Raw genomic sequence first — 13120 nt, 5'->3', positions numbered from 1 at the left:
GGCAATTTCTTTCCCACGGAGTTGTCGAAGCTCCGTGGGTTTGGTTCGGCTCTCTGGCCCTGGAGTTGTTAAGGCTCCGTGGGTTCGGATCTTGAGTATATAGGATAGGGATACGTCTAGGATTGCGCTCAGCGACGGGGAAAGGCCAGAGGCTGTTTAGACCTCTGTTGCCTTCTTAAGAAATGCGTTGGGTTCATAAGGATCTTCAGCGCTTAGAGATCTTCACGCTCTCCCTCTCAGACTCCAATTGCTTTCTCTCCAACTTGGGCGGAAACCACCCAAGCTCTTTATACGGCTAGCAAGCCAATTGCTAGCCGCCACGTGTGCATAATTTAACACAAGCCAATAATGGGGCTCGAATTAAAATACAAATGGCGGGAACTCCTTTGCACCGTGCATTTCTGAGATGCAAAAGAAATGCACCATGCAAAGAAAGCTATAAATTGGCGGGAAAATTCTCCATTGCACCGGAGTTCTCCTCTGCAGCAGAAAACTCCACCGTGCAAAGAAGCTGCAATTTAACGGGAACATAATTTAGAGGTGCCGAAGCACACACAAACAAAAACTCACAACTTTGGGTTGTGACAGGTAGAAGAGGCTTAGGGGCAAGCAGGGAACAGAGACTGTGGGGAGGGGGCAGGCATAAGAATGGGGCAAACTCCCCACACCACCTGCCTCCCCACTGCCTGCCCCCCCATTGGAGGGATGAATTAAAGACTTCATCCAATAATGAGGTTCCATACATAGAACATTATAACAAACTTATGCATTTTCCATGTATAAAGTCTAATTATTGGGGGAGTTGTCTTTAAATTCAGGACCATCTTGGATTCAAGAAAATACAGTAAATCATAATTTTAGAAATAGAGCCTTTTTATGAAACAATATCCATGTATTTAAAAGCCCTTGGAGACTCCTACAGTTAGTGTATGATCTCTGCTGCCTCCAGCATATGTTGGGCATGGGAGGGCGGGGGTAGGACAACGATCAGAATGACTGTCATAGCTCCTCCTTTATCTGGCCAGCTCCTGAGGCTAATTCCACTGCCTTGCTTTGCTAAAAACCCTCTGATGGGGTGAGAGGAGGTATAAAGTTGGCTCCTATTTGCTGTAACCCTTAGTATACTTTCTCACACACATACTGGAGAGTTCTTATACTAAATGGTGGTGTTTTCTCTACTTTTTGTGCTGCTTCAGTCAGACAGAAGAAATTATTTGCTTCCAAAAGTGCAGTGTGGTGGTGGAGCAGCAGAGCTATTTGGGAGTTGGAATTCAGCCATGGGGCAGTTTCACCAACATGCAAAGTATTACTCAAATGTTCTGCAAATCTGGAACCCTGTCTTGACAGAACACCTAAACCTTAAATGTGTCATATTGAAAGAGGATGTCTTTGGTAGCTGTGTTGGTCTGACAAAAAGAAATGCAAAACTCTACAACTCTTGGTTCAGAAATAATACCTTTTATTAGACCAACTAAGAAATTGCAACAACAAAAAAAAGAAGAAAAAAAGATCTTTTTCTGGTGTGTGCCCGAAAGCTTGCAGAATTTTTTTTGGCGATTTCTTACTTGGTCTAATAAAAGGTATCATCTCTGAATCGAGTTCTAGAGTTTTGCATTTCATATTGGAGGAGGGCTTTTTGTTAAGTTACTTTTACTTTAACATTCATTCTAAATGCTGAGTCTACAAATCGGGTCACTAAAGCTGTTTACATTACTTTACCTATAAGGGTTTTTCTTGGGAAGTTCACATCTCTCTCAAATTTTTTTAATGCGTTTCTTTTGATGCATCATAAAGGTAACTTCCCTCTATCTAGAAAGTCTCACGTGCAAATCCTTAATTGCCACCTTTAGAGAATCCTTTTGCATATACATAACTCTGTGTGGTGTGTGTTTCATTTTGTACATGTAAAAAATTCCCTGATATTAATTACTAGTTCACAATGTTATCTTAGAAATAATGAATGCTGCTCTGTAAGTGAGTGTCTTGGTTGAGGGGGAGATATTTGTGTGGGTTATGCTCCTCAAGGTAGAGGGACCTAATGACTGTTGCAACAGAAGGCTTTTAGCTGAATGTAATTCTGCAGTTCTTTGTGGCAAGTATTTCTAGGGCATCAGTGTTGTCATCATGGTCTTAGCTAGCCAGTTAACAAAGCTGACTGCAAACTTTTTAACAATATTTATGAAGCAGCCTTTTGTTTCAAGGAGTTTATTATGGTATAGTTTTCACTGGTCAAGAGTCTGAGAGCATTGTAGTACTGTAATTCTCATGTTTATGGTTGTGTTGCTTATGGTAGTGCTTTCCTACTGCTATAATCCCATTAACAGTTGCTGCTTGAAAAATGTATTTGTATGCTGTTTGGCTAATTTTGGCTAGAAATTCAACTTCAGTTCTGGTGTTCCCACACTGTTAACTATGGCAAACTTAATTTCACACAAGAAATAAAACCTTTTCATAGGACTTCTGCTGGCAGGAAAAATCTATAGAGTGAATCCCTACCTAAACCTTCTTAGCAGTCTGCAGGTGCAAGTCAGTTGCAAGACTCATTTTGAGGAACCTGAGGGAAATATTCTGTTTCCCCATTGCTTGAATAATCTTTCAGCGATGGCCATCTTCTTTTATCTAGGCTCTAATGGTAAACAGCTGAAAACATTGGAGGCTGTATTATTCTTAGATTTTTTTTCTTTAATAAATTCAAATAGGAATTTTTTCCTTCTTTCTCTAACCGAAATCGAATTCAAGGCACTAACTGGTAAGATAGACTATATTAGTGCATTGCACATTACTTTTTTTTTTTTTTTTGCAGTATTGATCTTTAGCCAAATCTTACCTTCATTATTTTGGCTCAATATATACTTCCTATTCATAATTCCTCCTGAGCTGTTTTTTTAAAAAGAAGTGAAAACGTATTTAAAACTTTCCATAACTGCTCATTCAACCACTAAGTAAAATGGGCACAGCACAGATATCTTGAAATGGCTCCTTTATGACAAGTTGTTATCTCTTCGTCTGTTGCAGGAGAGAACTTTGACCAGAGTCCCATACGAAGAACTTTCAAGTCTAAAGTTCTGGCACATTTTCCTCAGAATATAGAATGGAACCCCTTTGATCAAGATGCAGTGAACATGGTACGTGTGTTTGTTCTGTCCACACATTGTTTCCCAGTGTCTTGACATCTCATTTTACAACCAAGAAGATTGTCCTGCAATATATTGAACCATTTCTGAAACATTCTAATACTATAACAATGATTGTATCGGTGGTGGGTTTTTCCCTCTTTTAAAATGAAGACTTCTTGATTAAAGGCACAGAGACATATGGTCATATATAGTGATAGCATATATATTTAGAGGAGAACTGTATGTGTGTAGTGGCTTGAGTTTTTGTTTGGTTTTTTTTTTTGTGGTTTTTTTAAACTAAGCACCTGGAATACTCTTGCATTTCAGCCCCCCAGTGCAAGAAGGACAGGACTTAATGGCATCTGTATTGCAGCGTTAGGATGTGTATTCTTTGCATTCTGTTGTCTAAAGAATAACTGTTCCTTTTTGTTCACATTTTTAGGATTTTCTGTAATCATAATTAAAAAAAAAAAAAGTTGGATAGTTGGATAACACTTGCCTTTAGCTGCTTTAAGAATAGCATCAGATATTACAAGGTTTGTGATAATTTCAGGTATTGCAACTTTAATTAACACTGGCACTGCTGCAAAGCATACACACAAAAAAAGTAGCATCAGACTTCTGGCTGTCATTCTTCTTAAATAATGATGCACATAAATTTCCATGCTGTCTCTGTTCCCAAATGCAGAGCAATAAGGACAATGAAAGACTTTGGGTAGGTCAGGACAGACTTTGGGCAAAGTGAATTAATTTAGTAGCACCCAAAATACTGGTTTGGCTGCTTCTGCCAATTAGTAGGCAAGCTGTTAACGTTTGTCTTTAAACGGCAAAGGCCAGTAGATGCAATGAAAAATGGGAGGTATCTGGAAGTAAAAGCCATAATTGTTACCCAATATACCATCAGATACTTTGTGGAAAGGCTGATTTTTAATGGTGTACAAAAGAAAAAAAAGCATCAGGTTTTAGATCAACCTACAAGAGCTGGATTTAAAAACGAAATTCAGCTGTAAGTCATTTAAGAGTGTACTTCCATACCTGATACGTTCTAACAAAAGCAGCAATATTATAGACCGTATTAATATGCTTTTTCCTTATCCTATGCAAAACTCTAGAATTGTTTTGCCTCAAAACATCACCTATGGGGAAAAATTGCCCCTTAATTGAGACTATTATTGGCCTTTTTGGTCTTTTCCCTACTGTGTTGGTTTTGTCATCCGTTGCCGCTCCATTTTATATAAGGTGGACAACAAGGCAGTTCTCTTTAGGAAAGAAGAATATCCAAGTCTGTGAAGGGTAACCTATCAGAGCATCCTGTCTCTGCTAAATATTAAAGGAATTACAAATGCTGTATGAAAACCTGTTATTAAACAATCCAACCCCATTCACGCTATGAAATCATTCTATCTATAGGCCACACTTGCTTTCCCTTGATTAAATACTAAAGATATAATTTACAGTAAAAAGTATGTGTTACGTATTTGTTGCTTATTGTAATTATCCGTACCTAAGATCATAATCTTCTGTGACTGTTCGACAGCAGCCAATAGTGATTCTTTCTTTTACTGCCTTGGTACAGAAGGCAGTAAAAGCTTAAATACAGTTCCTAGCTTTGATTTCCTGATTTAGCAAGGGAAATGCATGTATATCTTCGCTGAAGTCAAAGGGACTCTTTGCATGTGTAAAATTAAATGTGTATTATTATAATTTAGTTTTGTATCCTGCTGTATTCAGAAAGGCTCAGTGACTTTCAGTAAATGACAAACAACCCACAGATGGAAAAACAACAGTAGCTTCCCAAAATGATGCCCCCAAACTTGAAAATCCTGCCTCATCCCACCTACTTCTTCCCAGCTCTTAAGATGCAAGTCCTCTGCTGAACTCAGACCTTTTTTTTGCAAACACCCCTAATTAGAAAACAACGATGAGTAGGCAGAATTATTTCCAAATTAATTCTAATAATAGGTACAATATAAATGTTCAGCTTGATAGCAGAACTCTTTCAAAGCCAAGAACATGTCTGTTAGTCTTTAGTCTTGAATTGCTTACTACTTTTAAATATGACTGCAGTAAAGATGACTTTCTTCTTCCCCAATTTTTTCAACTAACATTTTGTGGATGAAGTTGTACCATCCTCTTATGTTCTTCATTTTATTATGTTTAATAGCCTGCCAATGTCATGTAGAGCATAGGAAAGTATCTCTTTTATTTTTCTATATAAACTGAAATAAATACATGGATGCAATTCTTCTAAGGAACTTATGAAACCATGCTTGGAAAAAGGATGGTAGGGCGTACAGCAGCTTTTTGGGGGGTTGTTTGTTTTTTAAGATTACTCTTGTGACTAGTCTCTGGTAAGGACTTGTATGGGGACTACTTCTCACAGCATAGACATGCCCACCTGTCAGCTGGGTTTTTTACTAAAGAGGCTGGTGTTGCCCTGAAGCCAAGTTCATAGTAGGGCTGTGCGAAACACCATCATTTCATTTCGACATCCATTTCGCCATTTCGAAGGGACAGTATTTTGCTTTGTTGTTTCGTTTTGAAACACTGCCCTGTTTTGTTTCGTTGAAACTGTTTCACTGTTTCGACGCGTTTTGACATTTTGCCCATAGGCTATAATGGGAATTCATGAAAATGCCTATAACCTTGTCATTTCTTGCCTGATTGAGATGAAAATTGCAGGGATGGTAGCCCCTTCTGAGGGCATGAAGCCTGCCAAGTTTCAAGGAGATAGATGCAGAGGTTTCTCAGAAACTGCACCTCAAACTGCAAAAAGTAAAATTCATGACACTTGCCGGCAGCAGCAGACTCCTGTCATCCGGCATGCAGGTCCAGGGGCCCACACCCCAGGGAAGGGTGCGGAGCTGTGCAAGACTCCTCCCGAGGGTATGGGGCCCTGGATCTGTGACAGGAGGCTGCTGTTGCCACCTGGGACCAAAGCTGGGCACAGCTAGCACCCAGCACCAGGGAAGAGTAATACTGCTGCTGGCCCCAGGCAGCAGCAGCAGCAGCCTCGTCTCATCCAGTCTGGTGGCAGGAGGCAGGGGATAGCCAGTAGGCCTGTACGAAGCAGCTAGTATTTGCTTCAGATTCAGCCAATTCAGGGGACAGTGATTTGATTCTGCTGCTGAATCTCTGAATCGCCCAGGCCCATCCCCCACCCACCCCAGCTCCCAGCACTTTGAAGAAAGAAAAAAAAAGCCGTGACTCACTGGGTGCTGCCAGGCTGGGGGGCAATCTCCACTGCCCCGTGGTGTTTTTGCCACTTAAGCATGGTTTCTGGTTCTGTTCCTCCTGCATTGTGGAGACACAGGCTTGCCTGCATAAACTGAGCATGTACAGCAAGCTACAAGCTGGCCGGAAATACACATGGGTATGTGCACACCTGAGTTTATTATGAAAAAAGCAACTGCAAGTGAGGTAAGGAGAAGGACCTTTCTGTGTTTTAGTCCCAGTAGCTGAGCAATTAAAGCACTTGCCTAGGGAGCTGGAAACCTGAATTCTAACCTCTTTTTTTCTACTTTTGCACAAGAGAGGGTTTGAACCAGTCTCTCTCTCTCTCTCACTTCTTGGTACTGTGGTGTAAGCACCATGCTACAAGTTAGACATTACCTAGTGCTCCTTTAAAAAGCTGAGCTTCTGCCCCATAAGTTCGGTCACTGGAAAAGTGGATAGAATAGTACAGTGTGGTAGTTTCTGCCCCAGTGGGAGCAAAGCTGTAGACCTGAACTTGGGGCCTGGTCCCTTCTAGGTTGAACATCGTTGTGAACTAGGCACCCTCCAGCTTGTTCTTTCTCCTACATATTTCCCTGTTTTGGTTGTCCAAGGGGTCAGCTGCAAAAGTAAAAATTTAGTGTCATATTTGTGGAGACTGAATTTGTTTAAATTGTGAATCAGGGATTTTAGTGCTACTTGAAAGTTTTCAATACAACTTTAAATATAGAGTTGCTGTTAGTGCCTCAGTAATAAAACTATAAACCTTTTGAATGAATGTGTGGATGCTGTTAAAAAATGCCTTGAGCTGCAATTTTATGGTTTGTCAGCAAAGCCCATCAATTGAATTAAATCCTTCTATTGCCTCTGGGCTATTTATTACTGCATGTATTATCTCTGAGAGCAGCATATCAGGGTTGGTCTTAGTGACTCATAGGATTGCTAATTTGAGAAGATGGGTTGCTGGTAGATGAAATTTGGTTGCCATCTGATCATGGTATGTAAGGTGAGCTGGTGCTTAAGAATGTGGCCATGCTTAATGAGTTATCATTATTGACCTCCTCCGTCACTAGACATGATACTTCATAGTCGGGGTGAGATAGTGCACTGCCGTTCCCTCATTACTACTACTGTGTTGGGACTAGGTGCAGATCTTTAAAAGCATTTCAGTCCAGTCTCTCATCTTTTGAGCACTGAGTTCTCTTGGAAGGTTCCTTTTTTATTAAAAGGTACAAAGCAAGATTTAATATTTGGTTTTAAAAATGCATTGATTTAAACAATTAAATATCATGCTAATTCACATTTTAAAATATTTCCCCCTGCATATTCATTACCTTATATCAAATCCCGCAGGAAATCTCTGGAAGAGGTCTTGATTCATCACCCTAGCACTGGGTTTCAAAGAAATGTATAGGTGCACCAATATATCAGTCCATATTGGATTGGCATCAATAAAAGGAAAATTGACGTTATCAGCAATTGACTTTTCTTTGGCCAGTGTAGCTGATAATGTCACCAATAAATGCTGTGTGCATGCACGCAGCCACAGCATGCACATGACCGGGAATGCAGCCGGCCAGCTTGGAGAGCAGCATTGGGCTGGTAAGTCTGTGGGGAGGAAGGGGCGTGGGGGCAAAGATAGAGGTCCCCATGGTAAGGGAGGGAATGGGGCTGGGGCTGGGGCAGGTGCTGGCAGGGAGGGGTACGAGATAGAGCTAAAGGTGGCTTGTCCAGGGGGCAGGTGAAAGCAGCTCCTTGCTGCTATGCACACCCCTGGGGAAGCATGGGGGAGAGGCATGTGGCCCCCAGCCCTGGATTTGTGTGGGGCCAGGGCAGGCTGCCAGCTCAGCAGCCACAGCATGCACATGACCGGGAATGCAGCCGGCCAGCTTGGAGAGCAGCATTGGGCTGGTAAGTCTGTGGGGAGGAAGGGGCGTGGGGGCAAAGATAGAGGTCCCCATGGTAAGGGAGGGAATGGGGCTGGGGCTGGGGCAGGTGCTGGCAGGGAGGGGTACGAGATAGAGCTAAAGGTGGCTTGTCCAGGGGGCAGGTGAAAGCAGCTCCTTGCTGCTATGCACACCCCTGGGGAAGCATGGGGGAGAGGCATGTGGCCCCCAGCCCTGGATTTGTGTGGGGCCAGGGCAGGCTGCCAGCTCAGGGCCAGGGGCTGCACTGGGCTCTTCCTGGCAGGTGGGAGGGAGGGGTCCTGGGTGGGAGCAGGTCAGGCAGCAGTGGCACTGGGAGGGGTGGATACAGCCACCCCAAAATTCCCCATAGCCGCCTCTCATAGCACCGCTGCTGCCCATCCAAGCACAGCCCTGACCCAGGTAGCCTTCCCTCGCCCCATGCACAGATCCAGGGGGACATGTCTCCCCTGGAGGTATGTGCACAGGGGGAGCTGCCTGCAACTCCCCACTGCAACCTGCCCCACCCTGACTGGACAGGACTTGCCCCAGCCTCAGCCCTGCTCCCTCCTTTACCATGGGTGTCTTGATGTGCCCCCCCACTCCACAACACCTCCCTCCCCCACTTTCCCTTCCTCCCCCCCCACAACTGACTTAGCAGGAAGATGCTGCTCTCCAAGCTTCCGGGCTGTATATCGGCTATCGGATCAGTATTGGCTGATATGGCTGACTAATAATCGGTCATCAGTATGAGCCGAAAAAAATCTTTATTGGTGTACCCCTAAAAGAAATACTTCAGTGTAATAGAATTATTGTTAAACTATCTTGCTGACTAGTAGATTAAGCAGTAAGTTTATGTGGGTTTCCCTTCTACAAATCAAAATAATCTTTTTCTGTTTCAGTGAGAAAATGTACTTAATACCTTGCAAGCAATCCTAATTTGTAATTAATCAAAAGAATGTAATTACAAAAATGGTATTGAATTTCAGTATTGATGGTGTATAATGATCCCATTTTATTGTATTGAGGAAAAAATAACTCACTGTGGGGAAAAAAACCTGAAGTCTGTTATGTGAAATGTATATGTAATGCAGTAACTATTCATCATCCAAAATAATTATATGTGTGTCATCCTGCCAGCTAGAAAAATTATTTGAAGCTCAGTTCCACTTTACAAATTAGCTTTTGGGTTTTTTTCAGCTTGGGCTAGATTCTTCTTCATTTATCAAATCTATTTTCAAGACATTTTTAAGAATTAATTTTTAAAAGTTATTCTGTCATGTATGGACTTACATTTATTCCACTTGCTTTATCTGCTAATGAAACCAAATGTGTATTTTTATATATTCCAAATTGGATACTAATATAATTAATATTTTTCCTTTCCATAGCTGTGTATGCCTAAAGGGCTATCTTTCAGGACTCAGGCTGATAACAGAGACCCACAGTTCCACTCTTTTATAATTACCAGAGAAGATGGTTCTCGTACTTATGGATTTGTGCTTACTTTCTATGAAGAGGTCACAAGCAAGCAGATCTGTACTGCAATGCAAACGCTTTACCAAATGCACAACGCAGAACAATACAGCAGTGTCTATGCCTCGTCTTCATGCAGCATGGACTCCCTAGCAAGCAGCATCGACGAAGGAGATGCCACTTCACTGGCCAAGCTCCAGCGGTACAACTCCTATGACATCAGCAGAGACACATTATATGTATCAAAATGTATATGCCTCATCACTCCTTTGCCCTTCATGCAGGCTTGCAAGAAGTTCCTTATCCAGCTTTACCAGGCAGTTACCTCTCAGCAACCCCCACCTTTACCACTGGAGAGCTATATCCATAACATACTTTATGAAGTGCCCCTTCCACCTCCTGGAAGGTCACTGAAGTTCTATGGCGTTTCTGAGCCTATCATTTGCCAGAGACCTGGGCCTAGTGAACTTCCACTATCTGACTATCCTCTTCGGGAGGTCTTTGAACTGCTGGGATTAGAAAACCTCGTCCAGGTTTTTACATGTGTTCTGCTGGAGATGCAGATTCTTCTGTATTCACAAGGTAAGCTGTCCTTCTGGATTTAAGTTACTGATTCTGTCAGGCATCTTCTGTACAACTGTGGTGCTGACAACTTCTGTGACCTATTGGTTTTCAAGGGATTAGTGAGACCCAATCATGTAATAAAAAGAAATGAAGCAGTACTAATGAAAGAACCAAGTAATTGTTTCCTCTAGCCAGGTTAGGTGTCACTTGTTTAATTATGCGTCATATTTATCACTCATGACAGCTAGTGATAGAATTCACTTAATTATCATGCTTAAACTGTGTTCTTGCTTATCTTGAAAGGCAGCACAAAACTAAATTTTCCTTTTGCAAGAAATGACAGGATTAAGTACTGTGCTTCGCACACAAAACTACATTGAATATGCTTTCTCAGATTCAGCACCACACTAAAGGTGTTATATGATTAGAGTTGTTAAAATGAAGAGATAAATTTGGTTAAGACGTTGAACATTTTAACCTTTGAGATCACACCTTAAAAACTGGGTTGGGTTTATAAATGGAGATTAAGTTACTGATCTTGCAGTAGGTCTTCTCATAGGGGTGCAATTAACCATCAAAGCTATATTTGCAAAGTTGGAGGGAAGGAAATTTTCACTGATCCTGTCTCCACTCATGTTATTTAAAGTTTCTGGAAGTCTTGACTTGTCAGGCAAGAACAGAACGCTTTCTTTTAACTTGGGTTACAAGCTTTCAGATACAGACTCGGAAAACAGCTAGTTCACACTTGGAGGACTATAAGATTTTGATTCCCATACTTTCATTGTTATTTTGTTCATGGTATTTGTCTAGGGGCCAGACTTAAGAGCCATATATATCATATGACTTTCTAATTCCTACTGAATTCTTCAATGGAAATTTAATTATTTGGAGATCTGTACTGCAATGCAAACGCTTTAACAAATGCACAGTGCAGAACAATTTAATTATTTGGAGGCTCTTATAAGTTGCACTGTCTGCTTCCACTGTCTCCTAAACACTTCTGTAAATCTGGCTCTAAGTGCCTAAAGCATATCTTGAAAAAAGGAGTTGGGGCAGATCTTGGAACAGGATAAGTAATAGGCAGCATGCGTGTCTTTAAAGATGCAGAATGCTTGTATCTTCTATGAAGGCATTGAGAAGTGCAGGCCATCCGCATCCTGGAAAATTAGGTCACATTTTTGTGGGCCAGGGAAGGATATGGAAGTTGCCCAAAGATAAATATAGATTCTCAGCCTTGGGCCTGTAAGTTGAAAATGTTGCACTTCCATACACACCCCTGGGGATCTCCAAGGCATGTTTCCATAAACAGCAAAAACCGGAGTTCCCCATTTATAGAGACATGCCCCTGGAGATTACCAGGGGCACATCTCTGAAAAAGAGAAAAGCAGGGGAAGGACTTATGGGGCTTCAGGGGCCCACTTTTCTGCACAGAAATTCCCAAGCCCTGCAAGACTGAGCCCCTCAAGAGGTGGCTGGAGAGTGAGCAGTTCCATGCTGCCTGTGCTGTCCTGTCATAAAGCAAATAGACATCTGCCACAAAAAAAAACCTATTACTACCTTCTATTTCAGCTACAAGCAGAGGCATTTGTGGTGTGACAAAGGTCATAGACCTCTATACTTTTGCTTTGTGCCACCATCAAAATTATGGCATCAGATAGCTGATGACTATTTCCAACCTCATTGCTTCTTGTGTCCCTGGACTGGATTGCCCGTCGTGGTTGATTTAGGAACTGTTGGTTTCAACTTCCTGTTACCAGGGCAAATATCTTATGCAAACTTTTCTTTAGTATCGGCAGTTCTAGTAAAGAAAGTCTTTTAAGCAAAGAGAGTGCAAGTATTAATGACAACCCATGGAGAGCTCGAGGCTGACCACTTAATGTTTGTGTGCTAATTATGAGCCTTTATAGACCCCTAAGACTGGTGTATCATAATACTGCCAAAGTGGGGTGGCTGCAGCATGTGGCTGTTTATACATTGGCTAGTTTTAATGAGTACTAACATTAGATGCCATTTTCGTGGCATTTTACAGATAGTCTCTAACCTTTATTACTTACCTGCCCACCTGGGTAGAGCAGCATAACACCATGTTGCACCTGTGGCAGTTGCAGGAGTTAGGTGACTTGCACAGAGGTATATAGGACTCATGTACACGCCACAATTTTTGCCCTTTCATGCGCTGCAATTCTGTTTGCACAAGTGAGATTTCCCAACCTTTAAAAATCTTTCTTGTGCAGTAAACTAAAACTCCGTGAATGTAATTTAGTTTGGCTGTCTGGGAATTAAAGTGTCTCATCTGTGGATCCGTTGCATGCAAACATAAATGTACTCAAAGATGTGTAATGAGTCTCTTTGTCTACCAGATGGCACTGCGATTTTTTTGCAGTTCACCCCCTTTGAATCCTTTTGCTTTCAAATTGCTTCCACCTTTTTTTTCTTGTGGGGTTTGCCAGCTCCCTGCTTCCATAGCTGCATGGCAGGGCACAGGCACATGGTGGTTGGGGGAGCCCAGGCTGGGGGGGCAGTGCTGGACCATCCCACTGTCCTGCAGCACCGGCCAGGGACCAGGGTTAATTCATTTGAAAACCTAGTGCATGTAAACACAGATGCAACGCTCCAAAATAAACAAGTTTAAATTTTATAATCATATTTAATTTTAATGAGGATTAAAACCTGTGGTGTATATAGGTGCCCATTATGATTTGGGGTTAGATTTGCTCAATCCTAAACTCATTTTCTTATCTAATACTGCCCTTCCAATTGAAAAGCTCCCATGACCTAAATGGGAGCATGGGCATGTCTGCTAAGGAAAAAGTAGCTGTGTACTAAAGAATTGTTTGTTCCTTAGCA

The 13120-nt window shown here is 41.9% G+C and overlaps 1 protein-coding gene across 1 annotated transcript in view; it reads left to right on the top strand.

Moving 5' to 3' along the window:
• Window positions 1–13120, top strand: part of DENND5B (DENN domain containing 5B) — a 150126-nt gene that overhangs the window by 35951 nt on the left and 101055 nt on the right. The window contains exons 3-4 of the mRNA XM_025209042.1: window positions 3016–3125; window positions 9625–10291. Coding sequence (XP_025064827.1) covers window positions 3123–3125; window positions 9625–10291 — 670 coding nt within the window. The 5' untranslated portion in view covers window positions 3016–3122. The remainder of the gene's footprint in view (window positions 1–3015; window positions 3126–9624; window positions 10292–13120) is intronic.

The sequence above is a fragment of the Alligator sinensis genome, unplaced genomic scaffold (genome assembly GCF_000455745.1).
Source record: "Alligator sinensis unplaced genomic scaffold, ASM45574v1 scaffold659_1, whole genome shotgun sequence".
Lineage (NCBI taxonomy): Eukaryota > Metazoa > Chordata > Crocodylia > Alligatoridae > Alligator > Alligator sinensis.
Note: the sequence above shows the minus strand (reverse complement) of the source record. Positions and strands in the feature narration are given on the sequence as shown.